The sequence below is a fragment of the Acomys minous genome, assembly GCF_964271855.1.
Source record: "Acomys minous genome assembly, chromosome: 3".
NCBI classification, from domain to species: Eukaryota; Metazoa; Chordata; class Mammalia; order Rodentia; family Muridae; genus Acomys; species Acomys minous.
In genome coordinates, this window is record NC_140485.1 from 76,466,256 (window position 1) to 76,491,288 (window position 25,033).

At 40.5% G+C, this 25,033-nt stretch overlaps 1 protein-coding gene and 1 long non-coding RNA gene across 5 annotated transcripts in view; one reads left to right on the forward strand and one right to left on the reverse strand.

The window, feature by feature from the left end:
* Positions 1–819: 819 nt before the first annotated feature.
* RALGAPB (Ral GTPase activating protein non-catalytic subunit beta) overlaps positions 820–25,033 on the reverse strand; it is a 79,110-nt gene continuing 54,896 nt past the window's right edge. For all 4 annotated transcript variants that reach the window (XM_084774885.1, XM_084774884.1, XM_084774887.1 and 1 more), the window contains 10 exons: positions 23,114–23,266; positions 21,900–22,109; positions 17,479–17,637; positions 13,557–13,722; positions 10,359–10,481; positions 7,762–7,898; positions 4,875–4,983; positions 4,180–4,258; positions 2,320–2,468; positions 820–1,572 (listed from right to left, as the gene is read on the reverse strand). In XM_084774885.1, the coding sequence (XP_084631011.1) occupies positions 1,379–1,572; positions 2,320–2,468; positions 4,180–4,258; positions 4,875–4,983; positions 7,762–7,898; positions 10,359–10,481; positions 13,557–13,722; positions 17,479–17,637; positions 21,900–22,109; positions 23,114–23,266 (1,479 nt within the window). In that variant the 3' untranslated portion in view covers positions 820–1,378. The remainder of the gene's footprint in view (positions 1,573–2,319; positions 2,469–4,179; positions 4,259–4,874; positions 4,984–7,761; positions 7,899–10,358; positions 10,482–13,556; positions 13,723–17,478; positions 17,638–21,899; positions 22,110–23,113; positions 23,267–25,033) is intronic.
* On the forward strand, positions 7,915–9,578 carry LOC311593526. Its single transcript, XR_014777739.1, has 2 exons — positions 7,915–8,351; positions 8,405–9,578. It is a non-coding gene; the product is annotated as an uncharacterized lncRNA (long non-coding RNA).

The window sequence follows — 25,033 nt, forward strand, 5'->3', positions numbered from 1 at the left end:
GGCAGCACACAGACTTCTAGAATGGAGGCACCTGCACAGGGGAGCAGGTCCAATACTGACCCTAATATCCTTGGAAAGGAACAAAATCTCAAACCAAACAGGAGTGCTGATCTACAGAGTAATGACACAGAGGACCAGTGGGAACACTCCTGTTCAACTCTGCTTATTTCCTTGGACTATGAATGCCACTTGTTTTCTAAGACAAATAATCTTACTGAAGGAGAAAGAACATAAAAATAGGAATATACTGAGACTGTAACAGGAGTTCTTTTACAATAGTTTGGTTTTGGCCACCTCCTAAGCTTTGTCCCTGGCAGAAAAACAGCAGTGAGGTGACAAATATTACAGAGCCCTGGCAGGGAAATATGCCTTCAGCTGGCTAGGCCAGAAAACATAATAGCAGCAGCCACCTAAGGATGTGGCACTGACTTCTGTGGACTGTGGGCCAGGGACCCTCGAAAAGAGAGCTGAGGGAGTGGCAGTGGGACACTACTTCCTGGACCACAGACTAGAACCTCTCATCAACTACTGCAGCTTGCTACTTGGTCCTGAAATAAATGATGAAACCAAATAATTTTCAGCCCCTGCTTTGAGTTCACATTTCTTGGTATGTAATCGAGGAACCATGTCTAACCATCATCACACCATTAAACTGAACGTAATGGAGAACGGAGGTGCAGCTGCTCTCACAGTTTTTAACCCCACTAACATGACTAGTATACCCATCAGAGAATACAGCTGTGCCTCCACTTCCCATCTGTCTGCTAAGAAGCTGAGGCCATGTGACAGATCTCCATGGCAATGAGAGGGACAACTTGATTAAATATGAAGAGAAAATAGGAAATATTTTAATGTCTGAGCAAAACCCATTTATGTTTCAACCTCTGTTAGTGTAACAGGGGTGACAAATGGATGTACACATGAGGACAACGCTGCAGCCTTTCCTCTTCCCTGGTGTCAACATGAGCCGAAAAGTTCTGGAAGATTCTGAGACAGATTTTAAATTTGAATACACCTTCCTAAAAAGCGAGGTATAAAACTATCTTCAGCTTCTAAACTTGCAAACTTGTTGACACTACCAATGCATGTGTTTAACTGATGCATAAAAGCCTTTCTCCTCAAAAGGCTTGTATTTTACTAAAATTGTCACTTTTAAAAGGAAGTTTATGGCTAAAATGCTTGTTGTCATTTTCAGCAGGAGTGTGACAGTGCAGGGCCCATTCACGAAACAGCTGGCGGTCTTCAAGCCAGTAGCTTCACACCATGTTTCTTCTGGTGAGTCAACAGTGAGCTCTTGGGAGTGACTGGCCTTGATTTTTACAGGATGGTCTTGCTTCGATGTGAGCGCCCACTCTGGAGTTCACTGACAAACTGTGCTCTAGGAACTGCAGTTCTTCAGTCCAACTTCCTGGAAAAGGGCAGTATAAAACTCTGGCTCCAACTGCTTATTCCGGTATTTGTTGACAATGTCAGTGATCTTCTGTTTCCGACGGACATGTGGTGGGCTATAGGAATCACTCTCTAGTCTCTTTCTTCTACAAATGTTTATTACAGTCTGCCTCACCAGAAAGCCTTGAAAACAGGAAAAAATAACGTCGTCAGTAAGCTGTCAGGCTAACTGTATTCAGGACACCCATTTTCTGAATACTCCAACTCTTTCACTGCCATCCCATAATTTCCCACCTCAGGGATAACATGGCACCAAGAAAAAACTTCTGAGAAACATCAGCACAGGACCAAAGTCAAAGCCTGATCTCCCCAAGCCCGTGGCCACTGCACCAGAATGACTGTAGTCCTCTTCTAATCCTGGCAGTTAGTGAAGGCCCATTTGTACCACTAGATTAAACCTTAAACATGGCAAGCACACTCCCTACCCCTTCTTAGAAGGGCAGCAGCATTTTCTACGTGCAGGGACTATTAAGGAATAAGACTATTTCCTTACTTTTACTTATTTGTGGCTTGTGAAAGCATTCAAAGAAGGAAGGCAAGGCAGTGGTGTATCCCATACTCCAATAACCTCCAAGCCATGCCCAGGCAGGAGCCCTATTTAAATTCAGTCTCTCTCTCTCTCACTTTTATACACACACACACACACACACACACACACACACACACACACACACACACACACACCATCAAAGAAGGTTGGCAGGGCTTCAGTAGGATGAAGAGGAACGGAGGCAAGGTACTATGGGGTGAAAAGGACTAAAATTCCTTAAATACATGTATGAGACTGTCAAAGAATAAAAATAAAATTTAAAGATGAGAGGGAAAAGAAGAAAACAAGGACCCAGCCTCCAGCACACATAAAGCCCTTACCAAGTGCTCGCCGGCTGACTATCATCCCATCAACCAGAGGGATGACCATGTTAAACTTTCCAGTGGCTCCTTGAATTTTTATCCGGAACAATCCAGTGTTTAAAGGGTGGATGAAGATTACTGGGACTTCTTTTTCAAGAGTTGTAGACCTTAGGGAAGATAAGTGTTTTTAGTTCAGACACACAAGAGCCTTTCCTATGTGGTGTAGGAACACATACTAGGGCCTGGGGACCTGTTGTTAGCAGTGTTTGAGCACAGTCTGTTCAGAATCCTCTTCCTGGGAACCCACGCTGCTGCAGCCTGCAACCACTGGCACTTGTTCCTGGGGCTGGGCTTTTTAAATAGCAAAGAGAGTCTGAAAACTATTCTAAGACGGACACGTCTATGGATGTGGGGCTGAAAGGCCAGGCACATGTATCGCAGAGGGCTAAACATTTGACAGACAACTACAAGACTTTTGCTCAGCCCCTTGTTGCAGCTGTAGAAGTGTAGCTGTTACACTGTCAAGGCAGAGCCCAGAGTAAAGTGAAAGCCCAATGTGAGAATTCTAAGTGTGTGTGTGTATTGTTTCCCCCTCATAAAGACAGGGCTTGGGATAAATCTGGAAAACAGTATGCTAATAGAATTAAGTCAGGTGTAAGAATACACATTCTTATAGTAGCATTTATTTGAAGAATATAAAATAAAGTCAGAGTACAAGGTACTTAAAGACAGAAATGGGAAGGTTTTTATTGGAAGAATACCAAATTTCAAATATGCAAAGTAAGTAAGTCAATTGTCTACTGTATTGAGTAAAGCTATACTGTATTGTATAATTAAAAACCTAAGAGTCTGGAGAGAAGGCTCAGAGGCTAAGAGCACTGGCTTCTCTTCCAAAGGGCCTGAGTCCAATTTGCAGTAACCACATGGTGGCTCACAAGTATCTATAATGTGCCCTAATGCCCTCTTCTGGCCTGCAGGTGTACATGCAGGCAGAGCACTGTATACATAATAAATAAATAAATAAATAAACATATAAATAAATAAACACATAAATAAATAAATCTTTAAAAAAGGAAAAAAGCTAAAAGGGCAGGGCAAGTAGTGATGAAGAAGAAGGAGGAGGAAGAGGAGGAAGAGGAGGAGCAGGAGGAAGAGGAAGAGGAAGAGGAGGAGGAGAAGAAGAAATGATAGCTATCATAGGTGGCAAGAGGTTTCTGGGGGAAGAGGGGGGTGAAAGGTATATTTATGGCATACAATGTGGTGATGGTTTCATGTATATATACCTCCAAAGTTAGCAGATTTAACATACCAAATATGTACAACTTTTTATAATAATCATATAATAAAGTAAATTTTTAAAAAAGGGTCTCACTATATAGCCCACACTGGTTTTCCCCTCTCCAGAGATTCTGGGAAGACTGGGACACTGACTGGGAGACCAATGGAACAGCTAACAGCTGTAGCGACTAGTCTACAAATACTCAAATGTGGGAATAAGGGCCATAAGTATGCCACCTTGCTAGCCCTATCTTCCATTCTTCAGTTATAATTTTTATTTTGCTCATTTTTATTTGAATAAGTATTTCGCCTGCATGTATGTATGTGCATGTGTGTGCCTGGTGTCTTCAGAGGTCACAGGAAGGAGTTGGATCTCCTGGAGCTGGAGTTACAGGTGTTTGTGAGCCACCATGTGAGGGCTGGGAACAAACCCTGGAGGCTCTGTAAGAATACATATTCTTAATCACTCAGCCATCTCTCCAGTTCCCAATTCTTTACTTTTTGCCTTCAACCACTGTTTCATTCTAATTCTTTTATAAAGCTGTAACCAACAGATAAAAACAGAGAGGTGGATAAACTCACACACGTAAAGGAATATACCTCAGAGAAGTGCTACTATTTGCAGTAGTCTCCACACCAGTGCTGATCTCTGTCATCAGATCTGAGAGGGGAAAGTTTTCTGGAAGAAAACAACAACTGAGTTACTACCACCCGAGTCAGTCAAATCCATACAACTCCAGAGTCTGTGCTAACCACAGAAAAGCAACTGACGTTCACAATATGCTTTGGCCGAGCTCACCTAAAGGAGAGGGCTTTTAGAGAATGACCCTGGGCTGTGAAGGCTTGGTCAGAAGCAGCTGACACTTTCTTATAAACTCTGAGCTGGACAGGGTTCTAGGCTAAGCATGTATTTCTGAGGTTCTTACACTGCTGACACAGAAATCCTAAGAAACTTATCCATGGCAGAACTTTCAGGGACAAAAGGAAGCTATTGCACCAAAATTGTACAAAAAAGAAAAGGTGGCCCAGAACTCCTGGGCATGTTGGGAACACTCGCTGGGAGACCAACACAACAGCTACCAGCTTCGTATCTGTCAGTCTATGCAATACTCACAACTAGGAAAGAAGGGTCACAAGCATGCCCAGCTAACAGGCCTCATGAAACTGAGTGGAGGCTGGGACACAAACCCAGGCTTATGAACGTCAAGCCCCTGCACTTATCCCTTTCAGACTTTGGCTAGTCCCTGTCATCTTAACCATTTTACGCAGAGACATTCTCTTTCCTCATACAGTACCTATATCATCGTAGCGTTCCACCCAGACTACAGACACTCTTGTCTCAGGTCCTAGGGGAGGCACAGGGCGACCTTGAGGCAGCTTCTTCATTCTGGAACTTGGACTGAGCTACATGAAAAGAAAAGCAGATTTCTTTTTCCCAACTACCTGGTTAGACATTTATCAAGACGCCTACTGACATGTTTATGTCACCAGAGTCACCTTGGGAAGAAAATGTTAAATAAATTTGCTAAAATAGTTCTTATTCTGGGGAGCTTACTCTAAAATGCAACATCAGGAAGTTATCCCAGCTTCCAGATGAAGTGTTCGAGTAGTAATCTATACCTGATTTTCCTCAGTGGCCACTGGCATCTTTTACTTTTTAAATATACATTCAAGTAGTGCTACAATGACCATTCTTTGTTGTTGTTGTTTTGTTTTTGTTTTTCGAGACAGGGTTTCTTTGTGTTGCCTTGGCTGTCCTGGACTCGCTTTGTAGACCAGGCTGGCCTCAAACTCATGGAGATCCGCCTGCCTCTGCCTCCCGAGTGCTGGGATTAAAGGCGTGCGCCACCGCCGCCTGGCTACAATGACCATTCTTAGTTTTTAACATGCACTTGTCCTCTTGTTATCACTTTATCCACTGAGCCACCTCCATAGCCCAATATGTATACTTTGTTCTGTATATTTAGTGATTCAATCATATTGTGGGACGGGAGGCTCTTTTCTAAACGCTTCCTGTATCTGGAATGGCATCTCTTTCCCTAATTTTGGCAAATGTTATGATTTTACTGAAATGGTAAATTTAGTCTTCAGAATGAATTTAGGAAGTCTTTATGTCTTTACAGTGAAATTCTCTTTTCCCTGTGCCCATGATTCTTAGGTCTAGTCTTTTAATAGTATCACATACATCTTGAAAGTAGAGTTCATGTCCCAATTTCTCTATTTTGTTTTCAAATTCTGAAATGCTCTCAATTTGGTCATTCACTTCTACTCATGAGGTTCTCCATGAACCGTCTATTCATCTACTGTGTCTTTCATTTGTAGGATTTCAATTAGTTTGTTCTTCAGTATTTTTCATTATTGAATTACCTTTTTTTTTTTTAATACAGGGTTTCTCTGTGTAGCCGTGGCTGTCCTAGAACTCTCTTTGTAGACCCAGGCTGGCCTCGAACCCCCAGAAATCCACCTGCCTCTGCCTCCCGAGTGTTGGGATTAAAGGAGTGCACTACCACTGCTTGGCATGGAGACCTTTCTTAAGCATATATCTATACTAAAGTAATCTTCACAGCCATGCCTAGTGATGCAGCTGAGGCAAGAGAACAGCAAGCTCAAGGCCTGCCTGAGCTACACAATGTGTTCCAGTTAGCTGGGGCAACACAGTGAGAAAACATCTGACTAGCATGTGTGAGGCTCTAAGCTTAGTCGCCAACACTAGGGAAAGAGGAGGTAGCAATAATTTTCACTGTGGAAGGAACCAAACTAAAATCCTATATAAGCCCAAGAGGGACTTTGACCGGGTTTACACTTTGCTTTTTTTAAAAATTATTTGTTCTAAATCAATCTTCTTATAGCCTGAACATGTATTTTTGTTACCACTTACGTGGTCATTTTTCAATAAAGATTAAGGGAGAAACACAGATAAAGAAATAAGAGCCAGCCAAGTGTGGTAGTGCACGCCTATAATCCCCGCAATCAGGGAGGTGGAGGCAGGTGGATTTTGTGAGTTCGAAGCCAGCCTGGTCTACAAAGAGAGTCTAGGACAGCCAGGGCTACACAGAAAAACCCTGTCTCAAACAATTGAAAAAAACAAAACAAAATAACATCCACTGATAGGAAATATAAAAGCAAAAAACCTCTTGTATGTAGTGGAAATCACATACCATAGTCAATGGATTTAGCCATACACAGTACCCCCTTATCCATGGAGGTACACTCAAAGTGTCTTTTTTGAAAAGAGGGTTTTTGAAACTATAGTTACTACCTAATCCTATACGTATTCTTTTCTAGTGCACAACTACAAGAAAAACAAAAACACCCTTGAAATAAATGTTTCTACAACAACAATAATAAAACAGAACAATTACAATATATTTCAATTAAAAACTTTTGTCAACTTGGTCTCTCTTTCCCTCAAGAAACCTTACCATGCTATGTCCATTCCTCTTTCTGTGGTGATCTAAGGTGATGTAATGCCCACATGAAACACAGTGAAACACTATGACAAACTGCTAGGCATTGCTTCTGTTCAAATTGCTTGAATAGCATTGAAGCATTGAAGTACTATATTCCATGACAGCAAGCCAATACTAAAGTGGGCATGGGACAGCATATATGGGTATACAGATACTGAACAAAAGGATGGTTAACATTCTAGGTTTGAAGAGGTAGACCCTGTGAGATTTTACCAAACTATCCAGAATGCTGCATTATTTTAAGCTTACTAATTGCTTGTTTCTGCAATTTTCCTTTTAACATTTTTAGATCAGAGTTGAACATAGGTCACAAAATGGTTGAAAGCAAAGCAACAGACAAGGGAGAGCTGTAGTCCTTGCAGTCTCCAAAGTGCTGCCAGCTCCATATGCTCAATTCTTAGCTGAGTAATGTGAGATCACAAGTCTACAGACAGCTCCTACTGTATGCTTGGTGCATATTAAGGACAAAGAAAAGCCTCGGCTTAAACAGGAGTCAACAACAGAACCAGACATGGTACCAGAATGTCAAAAACAAGGAAAATGCTGTCTTAGAACCAACTATTTATTATAGATTAGAATAATGAAAATTCGAGTTCATTTTAAAACACTTAATCAATCAGTACTTTGCTATACTCCCTACGCTTAAAAAATAAGAAACTTTCACACTGCCACTTTACCACAAAATTTTGGGCAAGTCTATAAAACAACTTACCCTCTGTGAGGAATTAAGACTGTCTGTGTGATTAGGGACCAGCTCAAGTGTCAGGGGTGGCTGCTTCAGAATTCCCGGCATAAGATCCATATTTGAGTCACTATCTTGGTCTGAGATGTTACTTTCCAATGAATCAGCTACAAGGTAAAGAAAAAAAAATTATATCTGCTACTTCTCTGAAGCAGAAGTTTAACTAAGCTAACTAGTCTAACTACCCAAATAACTTAAAGCAAAGCACTGTTTCCATAGTGAGTTCTGATAGACATCCTATGAATGAGTAGGTGACCTTATTATAGGATCTGCTGGTCATAGAGGTCTTTTGCAGCATACTCTTCTTTGCCTTTTGTTTGTAATTCTTGGAAAAAAAAAAAAACAGTTGGTGCTGGAGAGATAGCTTAAGAGACAGTTAAGAGCAATGGCTGCTCTTGCAGAAGACCTGAGTTTGGTTCCAAGAACCCACATGGTGGCTTGTAACCACCTGTAACTCTAGTTCCAAGGGAATCCTTTGCCCTCTGCTAGCCTTCATAAGCATCAAAGGTATGTGTATAGTGCACATACATACATGCAAACAGACATCCATATACATAAAGGTATGTGTGTAGTGCATATTCATACATGCAAACAGATATCCATATACATAAAGGTATGTGTGTAGTGCATATTCATACATGCAAACAGATATCCATATACATAAAGGAAACATTTAAAATCTTTTAAAAGCCATAATGCTCATTCTTGGCTGAATTTGGCTTGTGTACTATAGTTTGTCATCTCCTGCTCTACAGGATAACTGAAGTAAGACTAGAAAATTACAAATTTAAAGCTATCTGTTATTCTCTGAATTATTTATATTATATACTCAGTCAAAAGCACCATCCTAAGTAGACACTGAGACACCTGGAAATCACCAAGAACTTGTCTGATATTACAGAACAATCTGGTGGGAGATTAAAAAAATCTGATGGGAGTAAAAACAAAACAAATAACCACCTCAGGAAAATATTTATTTTATTTTATGTAAACAAGTATTTTGTATGTCTGTGTGTGTGTCTATGTGTGTGTGTATATGTCTGTATATGTGTGTGTGCGTGTGTGTATGTATATGTGTCACATATATGCTTGATGCTCAGGGAGGTCAGAAGGGGGCATTGGATTCCCTGGAACTACAGACAGTTGTCGGCTACCACATAGGTATAGGGAATTAAACCTAGATCATCTGGAAGTGCAACAAACATTCTAAATCCAGAACCTTCTTCCTAGCCCTGGAATACAAATGATAATAGAAGAAGTTGAGTCTAGCTGGTTGGCACTTGGGAGGCAGAGGCAGGTGGATCTCTGTGAGTTTAAGGCCAACCTGGTCTACAGAGGCGTTCCAGGATAGCCAGGGCTACACAGAGAAACCTCGTCTCAAATAGTAACAACAACAAAATTACAAAGCCATTAGGCTTTGCCCAGTCTTTGTGAGGCAGGCAGTGTGTCATGGGGTGGGAACCCTACAAGAAGCCCCAGAGCAGGCTGTGTGTGAAGGTGTTAAGGGTGAAACTGGAGTTGCAATGGAGATTACAAAATGTCAAAGATGCCAGGCACATGGGAGGTTTGTCAAGGAAAGCGGTAGGTGGAATGGAGTCAGACCAAGATGGACTTGACAGTGTACTACAAATGCCAAGGGCATAGGGACAGGAGTTCAAGTCTGTTATGAGTTCACATCACATAACAATGTTCCCGGACTGCTAGACACGTAAGTTACAGGATTTAGTATTAGGACGTCTGAAGATTAGCCTTGCTTCAGTCCCATCTTTCTTGGCTATTTTCTTTCTCCCTGGTTTTGGAAAAGGAATGCTTTACTCTGTGCCATGCTATAGCAGTTGGATAACTTTCTTTTTATTCAACAGGTACTTGGAAGTTGAGAGCAGCCTTGAGTCTGAGAAGAGACATGGCATTTTTGAACTGTGGAAACTTAGGATTGTGGAAACACTGAAGAGTTGGTCTGAAACATTATGTATTATGAGATGGCTTCAAGCCACTGGGGATAGAGACAGAGCATTAAAGTTGAATAAAGAAAAATTCCTTATAGGCTCATATTTTAAGTACATCTTTCTTTTCCAGCTATTGGTGCCATTTCAGGAGACTGTAGTACCTTTAGGTAGTTCCAACTAGAGAAGCAGGTCATTGGGAAGGGACCTTTGAGGTTATACTCTGGCTGTGGGTTCTCGCCCTAGTCCTGCTTTCTAGTCTGCTATGATGTAAGAAGCTGTTCAAGTTCTCACTGCCATGGACTAGACCACCCTACCATGTCTTTTCCATCATGATGGCCTGAAACTTCTGAAACTATGTTTCAGAATAAACTAGTCTGGCTCTTATTTCTGTTGTTTCCATCAGGTTATACAACCAGAAAAGTAACTAACACAGTACAGAAAGTTAAGTGATGACAGGATCTCACACCTGTATATATATAATTTACAGTTATAGCACTTTTGCTGAGAAGCTGAAGAATGCCTCTGATGACTTCAAAATCTCTCTTCTAATACATAACAACACACCAAATGGTTAATGTACAAACAGATCCTACAGCAGCACTATACAAAACACGTTCTTACTTAAGGACTCCACAGGAGAAGGAACCACAAAAGCTATTTCTGTCAGGGCATCAGCATAATACAGCACCTTCTTCTGCCCATTGAAAATGCTAGCCCCAGCGTCTTCAGAGGAAGGTAGTTCATCTAGGAACAAGAAACAACACATCACTACAAATGACTTCAGAAAGTTGGGTGCATTCATCTTCCTGCTCATGAAAACTAGCCACTTTATAAAGTGATGGCAGTTCCAACAAGAACCACTTGGTAGGTGAGAAGAACAAACCACGAGTGTTGGCTTAGTGTCCTTATGATAATTTTGTATCATAATTTCCTAGTTTGTGAAATCACTCTACAGCAGACCTGGACCCTCTTACACTCTCAGCCCCGCTCTGCTCTACCATCTCTGATGATCAGTGATGTAAAAACATACAGGGAGTCTTAGTAGGATGTATCTGCTCTACGCCAGAAGGAATGAGTCAAAACACCCCTAAGTAGTCTAAGTCCCAGTTAAAATGAACATACAATAACCAATATGACATAAAAGACCAGGATCTTCAGAGGAGGTTGGCACACAGATTTCAGGAAAGGAAATATATGAAAACATGCTTATTTTTAATCACAATTAAAATTAAACAACATTTCACCTAACATATTATGAGATGCTTACTGCTGGTAAAGATGTGGTAAGCAAGAAGTTTAGAGCAGAGGTTGACACTTTTTCCACAAAGGACCAGACAGTAAATATTTGATGCTCTGCAGGTAATATGTCTCTGCTACAACTCTCTACTTTTGCCACTGTAGGACCAGAGTAGTCATACAACACACAAATGGGAGTGTGGCTAAGTTCTAGTAGCACTCTACTTGTAAAACTAGATATGGGCCACAGCTGAAACTCTAGGCAGGCACTCAGCATCCTCTATGGCTACTGCTCCAGCATCTCCTCCACTGCCCCTACTCTGGGGCAGCCATGAAGTTACAGTGTAGGTGGGACTGACTCTAAATACAATTTCTCTACCAGAATCAGGGTTTTGGGAGAAAAGGGACTCCAGCCCTTTTCTCCAGTGGCTTATGCATGTAAAGTCTGAAACTGCCTTTCTTTACTATGAGAGAAGCCAAGTAAGGATTAAGCAAAAATGCACAGAACAGATTGTTGGCATAAGATTATGTAATTCAAATACTGATTTCTGTATCCCCTACATCTGGTTGCAATCCTTGATCTGAGAATCTCCTGTCTCAATTAAGTAGTTGTTGTATACACTCTGTTCCCCAATGGTCCCTTTGTATGCTAATAAAGCAACTTACAATCGCTGAACAAGGGAAAGAATAGGGCTGGACTTCCTGCCAGCGGGGGGTGGGGGGTGTAGAAGAGGAAGAAGGGGACTCAGCCACAGGCAGAAGTGCAGGAGAGATGAAGAAGATTCAGTTGGAGCAAAGAAAGAACTAAAAAGCAAGTAACTTGGGGAATTTGGCAAAGATGAGTCAAATAACACAGAGAGTTAAGAACAGACTTAAACTGCTCAAGATAGTGCTATATAAAGCTACATAAACAAATATAATACAGTCTCAATTATTTGTGTGATAGCTGGGGTAAGAAATAAACTAAGAGAAACAAACACAGTTTTATTAAAATAACCTTAACAACAGATCTAAAAGAAAACTGTAAACAAAATATGGCTGCTGATAATGACAAAAAACTTAACCAATTTGGAATTTCTTGGTGTATGGGAGAAATAAATGATCTTCGAGTTTTAAGCTGGGGCTAGTGAGTAAAAGCCTGAGCTCAATCTTCAGAACCCATGAGAAGGTGAAAGAACTGTCTTCTGTACTCTATATGTGTATAGTGGCGTGCAAGTACCGCCCACATGCACACACGTATCATACATATACATACATTTTTTTTTCTTTTTTTAAGACAAGGTCTTACTATGTAGCCCTGGCTAGCCTGTAGTTCTCTATACAGACCAAGCTAGCCTTGAAGTCAAGAGATTCACTTGTTTCTACTCCCAAGTATTGAAATTGAAGACATAAGCTACCACACCTGGACAATTACAGTAAATTTTTTAAAATTAATAAAAATCTCAGCCAGTTTTGTTCAGGTTTTCTATCTCTTAAATCATAAGCATTTGAAGGACTTACTTAGAAAGTGGTGTAGAAAAATCTACTCAGTGGTAGAGTTTCTCTAGCATGTGAGGCCATAAGTTCAATTCCCAGCACCATACATACAATAATCTCACCATGCCCAGTGACATATTTATAAACATGAAAAATGTACATATCCTTTATCTACTTACAGAAATTTAAGGTATACACAGAATCAAGCATATGTTTTATGGGCATATGGAAATTAAAATTATGGTATATCCCAAAATATTTTCCTCCAGCTTGAGTAAAAATTAGAAGAAACTAGAGGTCAGGTCACACTGGTGCTAAAGGGAAATTCTGAGATAGCATGATCTTGAGATAAGAATGTTGAAGACTATTTACTTAACCTCAAACCTCAGGAGCCCAGAACACATGAGCTAGACTCTGCCTCAAGTTTCAGTCTGTACTGCCCTTTGTTACCCTAGTACACAGTCTCAGAAGCTGTGTGGAGATGGATAAGAACCTGAGACTACAAAGTCTATCAAAACGCTCATTCATTCAAAAATCAAACATTCTTGTTTCCAGCACTCTAGAACACAGGCTGACCTCTGTGAGTTCAAGATCAGCCTGGTTTACAGAGGGAGTTCCAGGACAGCCAGAACTGTTACACAGAGAAACCCTGTCTCAAAAAACAAAACAAACAAAAAACCCCAGAAATCATTATTTATTAGGTATATTAAAAGTATTTTTATAGGAAGCACAGTAATAATCAAGTAGTTAACTTTGCATTGGTTTACCCTATCATTGTATCTTTCACACACATAGGAAATATCTATAAAATTAGACATATTAGGAGTGGTAAGATGGTTCTGTAGGTAAAGGCTCTTGTCCCCAAGCCCCTTGACTGAGTTCTACATCTGCAATTCATACAGTGGAGTGAGCACATATGCATCCCTCCCTCCCAACCCTCCCACACAATATATACAAACTGGAATATGACCCCATGAAGATTAGCCCTGAGGAAAGGAGAACGTTTCCTTGATATAATCTGTTTAAGGTATTAAAGGTTATCAGGAAAGGGGAGGAGGAGCAAGAATGACCAAACAAGAAACAGTTAACAGCTATTAGAAGCTTTACCTTGTTCAGACCCTTCACCATCATCACAACTATTAATTGACCAACTGGTGGACACGTGTCCCGTCCAACCAGGGTGTCTGCCCACATCTACTGACCAGCCAAGGGAGAGCAAAAATTCTAGGAAATGTGGCTGAACATTTCTGGAAGACTCGACATTCTTTAAAATCTGAAATACAAACCAAGCATCAGTTATGAAGTGAATACAAGAATATATTAAACACGCATGAAAACTGATGAACTTTGAAGCTTCTGACACATCAAGGCCCAATTCAGTATGAATTTGGAAATATATCACCATAGTGAAAAAACAGGTGTTCTTGAGTTGGCTGGCTGGTTTCTTCATATGCAAAGTGGGAGTAACAATAATTGTGAGGATCACATGAGATGATGTAAGAGCCTAAGCTTTCCCTCTGGCAAAACAATTACTGAGTCAGACCTATTTAATGAGAAATGTTAAACAGGTGTGTGCTAACAGCTTTGACAAATGGTGTAAAACTAAAAGCCTACAACAAAGTCAGTAGACATTAGGTATAATTACTAAATGAATGTGAAAAACAGTCTTTTCTTAGTCCAAAGGAGAGAATACAGGCAGCATAGAAAAACAAAGTAACCACAAGTTTCTCTCTTCTTATACTGGCCAGAGAGAGGAAACCCTCATTCTAAGCTATTTTGTGGGGTTGGGGATTTAGCTCAGTGGTAGAGCGCTTGCCTAGCAAGCACACGGCCCTGGTCATCAGCTCTGAAAAAAAAAAAAAAAAAAAAAAGACAAAATACAGTGTTTTGGGAGCTGGCAAAATGGCTCAGTGGGTAAGGGGGCTTGTTACTAAACTTGATAACCTGAATTTGATCCCAGAAAATCAAACAGTGGAAGGAGAGAACTGACTCTCACAACCTGCCCTCTGACTTCCACCTATATACCATGGCATGTGGATGGGCACAGGCACGCAAATAAATAGATATGAAAACATGTAGGAAAATTAAAACAGTTGTTCTCATCTGGAGATCCTTTTGACATCCAGGTGACAATGGCAAGTCTGAAGATATATTTTGCTACCACAGTGTGATGGTTAATATTAATTTCCAACTTGACAAAATCTGGAAAAGGTATCTCAGTGAGGGACTGTCCAGATTAGGTGGTCTGTGGGCATGTCTGTACAGGTTCTCTTTCCTTCTTTTTTCACTATATAGCCCAGAGCACCAGAGAATTCACTATGTATACCAGGCTGGCTTTGAACTCACAAGTGATCCGACTGCTTCTGCCTCCTGAGTGTTGGATTAAAAGTGTGCATCACTATCACCCAACAAGGTATTTTCTTAATTGGGTTAATTGAGGTGGTAAGACCCACCTTGAATGCAGGTGGTTCCTTTCATGGGCTCAATTCTGGACTGATGTGAAGGAGAAAGAAAGGGAGTTGAATACAAGCCTGCACGCTGGTTCCTGAGTATGGTGTGCAGTTTGACCAGCCAGACTCCTGCCTGCCTGACACAACGGACCTGGAACGATAAGCTAAATAAGCCCTTTTCTCCTTAAGTTGTTTTTGTCAGAGTATTTTATTACAGTAACTGAAAAAGAATCTAAGACACACTGACAGAACAATGCTGGGATCCAAAGCCAAAGCTCCTGCTCAATGGCCTGAAAGACACTGGGCGGCTCCCGTGACAGACAGCTGCCCTTAGCCACTCAGTTCTAAAGGAAGGGAAATATGGATTTCTTTAAAAAAAAAAAAAAAAAAAAACCCAAAAGGGAGGCAGGGAGTGTGTGCCAAAACCATTTGGAGAATTTTCTAAAAGTAAGACTCTCTTAGCTTGCCCCAGGCATACAATTTTAGCAAAAATCAAGATCTTAAATCACCATATTTAAAAGCGCCTCTCAGATGAGTGAAGCAGCTAGTTCATAAATCTCTAGTCATTTATACAATGCTAACTGATGGCACTCCCCTGCACACCTGGAAAAGAAAAAAAAGGAAGTAACAACTATTACTTCTCAGTCTATTGTGTGTCACTGTCACTATCTTCTGTACACGTCAGTCTCTAGAAGTACATTTGTTTTGTTCACCCATAGCTCTCAAATGTTCTCTTAACATTTATTCACTTAGTGTGTAAGAGAGAGCTAGAGAGCAAAAAAGAGTGTGAGACAAAGTGCAAGAGCATGCAAACTGCCATGGCACATAGGGGGCAGAACCCAATTGTGGAGTCAGTTTTCTCCTTCATGTAGGTCTAGGGATCCAATTCAGACCACTAGATGCGGTTGGTTCTTTCTTTACCCAAGGAGCCATCTCACTCGATGTTAGGAAACAGGGTCTCATTATCCAACCCCAGCTCTCCTTGAACTTTTGATCTTTCTGTCCCCTGGCTAGATGAGAAGTCTATAAATAAATAACTTCTGAAAACTTAATCAAAAAGCAGTAGGCGATTCAAATTTGCTTTGCAGGTCATGTGCTAGCAGCCAGAAATTAATCTCTACTGGCTAGGGAGAGGTTTGAAATATTCTCAAGAAGTCTCCAGAAACCTCCACTGCTTCTTGATCACCCTCAGCTCCCAGAAGCCCAATGAAACTGAATGGATTAGGAAGTGCCTCAGAGCTGTGTCTTTTATAGGGAGGAGAAAATTTGTCCATGTTTTCATGTGAGCAACATCCTAGTCTTACTAACCCAATTTTACTGTGGCTCTAACAAACTAAAGCTCAAAGTCTCATTTCTGGCTGCCACTCTCCTACCTTCTTGAACCCTCCAAGCATACTGGTACCGTGAGGAATTCATGAAGGTGCAATAGTGCTTTTTACCTCGGGGGAGTTTATGCTGTGGTTGTGGTCAGTGTACACTCAGAAACTAGCGAATGGTCTTGTCCCAGGGCCTTTCACACCCCCATTTATACACTCTACTATGAGTGCTTCTTCAATGCCAGCCTTCCCTTTATACAGGGAATTGGCCTTGTATCCCTGTTTGCCTGTAACCCAGGAGCCTAACAGAAAGGAGAAACTTACTAAGTGTGTGCTGAGTCAGTGACATGGATGAGAAGAACTTTCTTGTCAGCAGCTCACTAATACACAATTTGAGGCAGTGCTTCTTATGGAAACATTCTGTAACTTCAGTAAATTACAGCTGGGTGTGGTGGCACATGCCTATAATCTCAGCACTTGGAGAGGCAGAGGCAGGAGGAGCTCTGTGAGTTGGAGGCTAGCCTGGTCTACAAAGCGAGTCCAGGCCAGCCAAGGCTACACAGAGAAACCCTGTGGGGGGGGGGAGGAGTTAATTTCTACAGGTGTGTTAATTTAACAACTTAGGTTAATGACAGTGCAATTCCAAGATCACACAGTCACAGCACCGTACCATCTTCTTTGACCCTCTCCTAGTCACAAGCACTGACTAGTTCCCATGTTTCAATTTCTTGCTTCCAACAGACACTTCAGACGCCCTGCCGTTCCTGTCAGCTCTCCATTCTCACGCACATTATACATCCTTTCACCTCCTGGTCTTTTCTGCTACCCACATCCAACTGTGTTTTACTTCACCATATTTTATGCTTTGCCTCAGCTGAAACAGCTTATAGTGAGGAGAAAGCCTGCTGCTCACTTCTAGCTGGCAGGAGCCTCAGGGAAGATTGTCAGGAAGTACTTAAGACTCCTACTGTCCTACTCCAAAGCTTCCGGCCTAGCTCTGGCTCCCAGCAGCTAGCCCTCAGGTGTTTTAAGTTTCCTTTGCCTCATGAGTATGAATTCCTTATGGAAAAGGAATCCATGCTGACTCCTACCCTAGCCATGCTCAGCACTAGGCTTCAGAGTTACAAGCACTCAGTTTCTAATGAAGCCACAAGCAGTAAGCATAGCACACAAACTCTCATATCAAGTACAGATACAAACAACTGACATAAAGCCGTGTATGCTTATAGCACAGAAAGAAGAGGGAAAGTTGAGGCTTCTTACCTCTTGGTTTGTTTTCTGACCTGGTTTCATGTAGAAAATAAAAACTGTGTCAAAAGGACGACATGGCAAGAGATCCAGATACCCAATGTCATCAAAAAACCCAGGTATGGTAGAATCAAGTGCAATGAGGTGAGGAGGTAGACGACTATTTGCAGGTTCCTATCACACAAGAGAAGCAACAATTGTTATTTCTGCATTATTCCAACCATAAAGCAGCATCTGACAGTTTGGTTGGTTGGTGGGTCATTCATCCATTCAGTACGGTGGTGTCTCAGGATAACCTGGCAACCCAGGTTTGCCTCTAAGTCACTATATAGCCATAGCTGTCCTTGAACTTGCACTCCTGCTTCAGCCTCTCAAGTATTAGCATTACAGATGTTTGTCATCATACCCACCTTTTCTTGTTTTAATAAATACAACCATGATCCTAAAGAAACTGCTTAATGTGTCTATACCTCAAGTTATTTTTATTTGGTTCAAACGACTGAGGTTACAGTGTGTATATAATCTGAGATCCTGTTTTCTCTATAATATAGTGCTGTCTAGAATATAAAAACATGCATAATTGTTTTGCCTACATGCATGTATGTACACTGCTGGTGCCCACAGAGGCCAGAAGAGGCCACGGGATACTCAGGGACTCGGGTTACAGGTGGTTGTCAGCAGCCATGTGGATGCTGGAAATTTAATCTGTGTCCCCTGTAAGAGCAGCCAGTGATATTAAAAGCTGAGCCATCTCTCCACCTCCTCTAGAGCTTTTTAAAACTGTATTTTAAAAAACTCATTGCTAATATAGACACAATATAGTACAGTTACTTTGGAAGATAAGTGACAGTTTCTTGCCAATGCACTGTCTTAAATATAATGTAGCAACTACATACCTTGGTATTTTTCCTCAATGACAGAAAAACATAACTACAGAAAATGATGAACATGAATTTCACAGCAGCTTCATTCAGAACTGCCAACATATACAAGAAGCAAGATATTTTTAATAGGTGAATGGATAAAAAAACTACTTATTAATGAAAATAAATGATGTATTAAATCTTAAAAAGACATGGAAGAATTGTAAATGCATTGTTGCTAAGTGGAAAAATAACAGAGTGAGACTGCATTGTACATGATTCCAACCATATGCCATTCTGCAACAGGCAAAACAACACAGGGATCTGTGATGGCAGTGGAGACTGCACATGAGAGTATGTACATGCCCATACATGCATACACACATAAAACCCTTAATATTTTAAAAATAAATGCAATGGTGGCACATTATACAATTTGTCAAAACCTATTGGTCAGTACAATAATTTAGAGACTCCAGTTAATAATCCATGGCTACATGCTCATCTACTGTAGCAAACACATCAATGCAAGTCGTTACCACAGAAAACAAAAATGAAACAAAAATGCATTTTAAAAGTTAATAGATTTTGTATTTTTTGGGAACCTTTAGGTTTATAGAACAGCAAAGCAAGAAGTGTAGGAGGCTCCTATATTACACCTACCTCTGCTTCCCAAGTGCTGGGATTAAAGGTGTGCTCCAAATTTTACCACTCAATGAACTTTCTTGAAATACTGTCAGAACTCCCAGTTTTCCTCTTTTCCTCTGAAACTGTGGGGCAGGAACTGGGAGTGCTAGCATGCTGCAGATGCCGTGAGCGTCCACCTACTTGTGTTTCTCCTTCAAGTCTCTTCCTGTAGTTTTTTTTTTTGTTTGTTTGTTTTTTTTTTGTTTTTTTTGTTTTTTTTTTTTTTGGTTTTTCGAGACAGGGTTTCTCTGTGTAGCCTTGACTGTCTTGGACTCACTTTGTAGACCAGGCTGGCCTCGAACTCATAGCGATCCACCTGCATCTGCCTCTGCCTCCCAAGTGCTGGGATTAAAGGCATGAGCTACCACCACTCGGCTTCCTGTAGCTCTTGTACAAAATTTTTTAGGGTAAATGTAATTTGTGTTAGTATTCCAGCTGCAGATGGAGAATTTTCACATTCCTTGGGTTGTGTGTATATATGTTTTGTTGTTTATTCATTATTGAGACAGGATCTCAGTATGTAGCCTTGGCTAGCCTGGAATTCAACTATGTAGACCAGGCTGGCCACAAACTCATAGAGATCTGCCAGTGTTTGTCTCCAGAGTGCTGGATCTAAAGGTGCATACCACCCTTAGCTTCACACTGCAGTTTTAAAATTTACCTTTTATTTGTATAGTGTACACATGCACCTGTATGAAAGTCAGAGGGGAACTTTTGGGAGTCAGCTCTCTTCTACCCTCTGTGGGATCCAACGATCAAACTGTTTGCACAGGCCATTTGCACATGCACCTCTCCCAGCTAAGGCATCAACAATTCATCACATTGTACTTAGCTTAACTTATTTAAATATTTTATTGATGGCTGCCTGACAATGAAATTTCTTATGTAGTTATTTTCATTTTTCTTTCTTCATTTTCCCTTGTAGTGTAAGGTGTTACCATAAGACATCATCTTTAACACTTATTTTAGAGTGTTTTATTAATCTACAATTATTTAAGGGCAAAAGTTAAAAACCTCGCTGTCTAAAATGTTCTCATTGTTGCATATTACCATATGGTCAAGATAAAAATTACCTCTGATTTGTACAAAGGTACCTCTAACTTGTTAGAGGAGCTAACACTTCAAAGACCTTTGAGGTTCAGATTCATACTATGTGTCCTAAACTTGGAGGTATTCTTAAGGTCAGATTAATATTGTTCTGTAAAATCTTGATTTACTTTATTGTTTGATGGAGTCAAAATATTTTCTTAGTATTTTTACTAATATTTCCCAATAATCAATTTTCCTTATTCTTGACAAATACTAAGTTGCAAGAGAATTCACTTAAGATGCTAATGATTCAGAATTCAGTTAATACTCTCTTTAATATTCTCTTTAACTCCTGAACCATCTCTCCAGCTCCAAACATTATTTTCTTAAAACCTTAAATATTCTAAAATATTGACATGAATAGAAAAACTATACTCTCAGGAACAAGGCTAGTAAAGGATGGAATAATTTTGATTTGACACTTACTCCATTAGGAATATAACTAACCATTTGCAGGCTGGATCTTTGTTTTATGCCTTCCTTATTTACTTCTGTATCTAGTTTTCCACTATCTGCTCTTTTACTTTGCATTTATTTAGAGACAAGGTCTCACTATAAACTCCAGCTGGCTTAGAACCTACTTTGCAGACCAGGTTGGCCTCTATGTACCTTCTTCTCCTCATGCACTAGGACTAAAGGTGTACACCATCATGCCAGTTCTTTCAATTTCCATTTTAAGAGTGTGTTTTGTTTGTTTCTAGACAGGGTTTCTCTGTGTAGCCAGCCTTGGCTGTCCAGGACTCACTTTGTAGACCAGCTGGTCTTGAACTCACAGAGATCTACCTGCCTCTGCCTCCCTAAGTGCTGGAATTACAGGCATAAACCACCATGCCTGGCTCCACTTTAAGTGATTTTACTTTTACATTTCGTATCTCAAACTATTTTCTACAGTATAAAATATATTCTCTCTACATGCTGAAATCCAAATCAAACAGCTATGTCTTTCTGTTTCCCTAAAAAATTAAATGACCAGGGCTAGAAAGATGGCTTAGTGGTTAAGGGCACTGGCTGCTCTTCCAGAGGTTGAGTTCAATTCCCAGCAACTACATATGGCTCACAACCGTCCATAATGACATCTGATATCCTCTTCTGTCATATAAGCACACATGCAAATAGAACGCTCAGATGCATAAATAAATTTTTAAAAATTTAAATGACCTATGGCTGGGTCAGTTGTACTTTTCAGGCAACTTATCTACGTACCTACCTACCTACAATACTAGGGAATATATCCCCAGCCTATTTTATTTATTTATTTTTTTTTAAGACAAAAATCTTACTATGCAGTCCAGGCTGGTCTTGAACTTTTGTCTCTGCTTTATAAGCACAAACCATGACCAGCTAATCTTACCAACTATACAACCTAAGAGTATAGCTTGGGTTGTAATACTACAGAGTTGGGGCTGAGGGTGTGGCTCACTGACAGGGTGCTTGCCTAGCATGTGTATTCAATCCTTAGAACCACAAACCAAATCCCAAATACATACAGTAATAAATGAAAAGTTTACGGTACTGCAGAATTAACTTCATTCTTTTAAAGAGTGGCATGAAAGAACCAATTCAGATCTGGGCTTACCACTGAAGCAAGCCCTTCACAGGTTCACTGTCCTGGAGCCCATATTGAACCCATAATAGCAGCACAGAATTCCACTGACATGCATGCAGGTAAGTTTAAGATGGGTTTCTTGTTTGTTCATTTGTTTTAAACTTTTCTTCATTTTGATAAAAGTTTATAGCTATCATCAGCTGATGGCTAATTTGTGAATATATTTATTCATAAAAGTTCCTAAAAATTACCTTCAATGCCTCTAAAGACAAAAATCCAAAGTGCGAAAGGAAAAGGCGGGCTGTTTGGAATTCCTGGGCTGGAGGTGGGGGCTTACAGTCCGTGACAGGGTCAGGGAAGCTTCGCTTCTGCAATTCCCCCTCGCTTTGCTGTTCCAGGTGTATCTCATAAGCAATCTGCTGTGCCATCCCACTTCTTAATTTTTCATGCCTTTCTTCTAACTGAAATAGGTCAGATATTTTTAAAACATTTCCTCAAAATGAAATAAGTTTAATTTTAAAACAAAAATAAAAGCAAAACAACAAAGAAAACGATAAGATTTGTTTATCAACATGGTTCAGTTAAACACAGAGCACAGAATTAAACTAACATGGTTCGAAGTTAGACCTTTTCATGGTTCAAAGTTAGGTCTCTTCCAGGACCGAACCAATTGATTCTTCATCCCCCGCTTGTAAGGACACTGTTCATCTCTGCTTCCCACTCTATCTCTGCTCTGAGCTGTTTTCTCGCTTGGCTCCGGGCTGGTTATCTTCACCCTGCAGAACCTATCTTTTTTTGTTTTTTGAGACAGGGTTTCTCTGTGTAGCCTTGGCTGTCCTGAACTTGCTTTGTAGACCAGGATGGCCTCAAACTCACAGCAATCCACCTGCCTCTACCTCCCAAGTGCTAGGACTAAAGGCATGCGCCACCATGCCCGGGCAAGAACCTATCTTTTTAAAGTACTTAACCCTGTGGATTCCTTAGCTTCTGATCAATTCTATGTTAAGGTTTTACTCCTTCATGCATGAAGATACCTCTAAACAACCTGGCTTAACAATGCAACCATCTCAACTTCCACTATTCAGACCATGCATGAGCAAGTGCTCCCCAGCCTCAGACGTGAGCCACTTTTAAGGGTTATATTCCCCTCTCCAAGCCCAAACCTACTTCTTGTACTATTCAACCATCCACCTTTACTCCCAGACTTTGACCATGTTATCAGATACTGAGACCTACTGTGAACAGGCCAAGTAGGCAAGGACCCTGTCTCTAAAACAGTCGTAGTTCTTATCAGCTGGCCCAGGTCTACGCATTCATCTTCTGGCGTGTCAACCCCCTGATAACAGAGACCCAAGGCATCTTCTGCCTCTCGTCCCTAACACTAAAGGCAATGCCTGACCACATACACCACCTAAGAATATTTTCACTTATCCTTTCAGCAGGAGCTAATAGTAACTTGTCTTACTTCTTCAGTGACAATTTCATGTAAATCTGGAATGCTCAAGTCTGCTTTTACAAAAGGAATCTTGTCCACCTCTTCAGGAAATGGTCGATGTTTCACAGAATATTTAAATCCAACATCATTTTTAGGAACTGGGCGAGGTTCGGGCACAAAAAGCTGTTAAGATAACACAAATGATATTATGGGCATTACACGTCATCCAACAACCACCACCAATGATGTGTCTTCTGGCCAAGCCCCTGGTCTTTTTGATGCTTTATTTTCTTAGGGGTGCTTATCATCACACTCAGCAGAATCTGCACATGCTGCGCTAATGGTATAAGTAGGAAATATATATATATATACACATACACTGTGTACTCAATTTCATTTTTCTAAAAATGTTTGTCAACTTAATAGATTTCATAACTAATAAATGCAGATCTCTACTGTCCAGGCCACAGTCATCCATATTCAACAATTATGGCAGTTTAAAGTTTTAAGACTCAAAGTTCCTTAAATATGTATATTGCTCTAGTTTTTGTTTTGTTCAGTTTTGTTTAGTTGTTTTCTGAGGCATGGTTTCTCTGTGTAGCACTGGCTGTCCTGGAAGAACTCGCTCTGTAGACCAGGTTGGCCTTGAACTCAAAGAAATCCACCTGCCTCTGCCTCCTGAGTGCTTGGGGATTAAAGGCATGTGGCACCAGGCCCAGCCCCGTGGTCCTGGGTTTTATTCCCAGTGCAAAACAAAAACAAGAACAGACAAAAGCTCTAAGACTCAAACTTCCTTTTTTCCTAAGAACTCTGAAGTCACTTCGCTCCACACTGTAAAATGTAAGTTCAGGTCCCCAGTATCTCTAGAAAGTGTGTTTGCTTAGCACCTTAGCTGGCTTTAACTAAGACCATGGGCCCAAATCTAGGTCTTCATGGCCCTGACATGCTGCCCTAGTATATACACAGCACATACTGACCCTTTCTACTCTGTCCCTCTTTGAGTCTCACAGGGCTACTGACTGAATGCTATCTGCTCAGTTCACTAACAGACACAATTCACGTGTTAAATTTGAGAGAGTCCAAACACTGGGGAATTTCATTGTAAGATTTCAAAATAATTTTTAGTAACATAAATTCTTTTTTTTTTTTTTTTTGGTTTTTTGAGACAGGGTTTCTCTGTATAATCTTGGCTGTGCTGGACTCACTTTGTAGACCAGGCTGGCCTTGAACTCACAGCGATCCGCCTGCCTCTGCCTCCCGAGTGCTGGGACTAAAGGCGTGCGCCACCACGCCCGGCAGTAACATAAATTCTTAAAAAGTAATAATTTTAAAAGCACTACACCAAATGCTTTCTTCTTTAAGCTATTAACCTTATACAGAAAGAAAAGTGATTTAAAGAAAACTCAGTAAAACATTAACTATAGAACTAGCTAGCTCCCTCTGAAAAGTGACTACATATGATTTAACATTTCTTCTTTTTTACCTGAATTTTCCAACAAACAGATATTATCCACAAAATCTTAAATATGATAAAATATTATAGTAAATTATATAGCATATCAGCAATTATACAGAATGAATCATGCAAACAATGTTAAGCCTCTTAAAGGTCTATCCAAACTTCTCCCACATACAGATGCATCTGGCTTTTAAAGTTGCCTAGAAATGCCTGGAGCACTATTTAGAATTAATAGTCCTTACTCCTGAGTATCAGGATCACCAAGAAAGCTTTTGGAAATGACCCCCACCTTAAAGGTTCTTGTAAGGAGTTCAGTAGACCTGGAGTTCTAGGTTCCTAAGACAATTCTGAAGTAAATTCAGTGACAGAGGACCTGGCTAGGGATCTGCAACATTCATGTAACCTGTGACTTTCTGTTGGAGGTTATTTAATCTTTAAATTACGCCACACACAGATGTACACACGCAATCATATGCACCCATGTATATGTA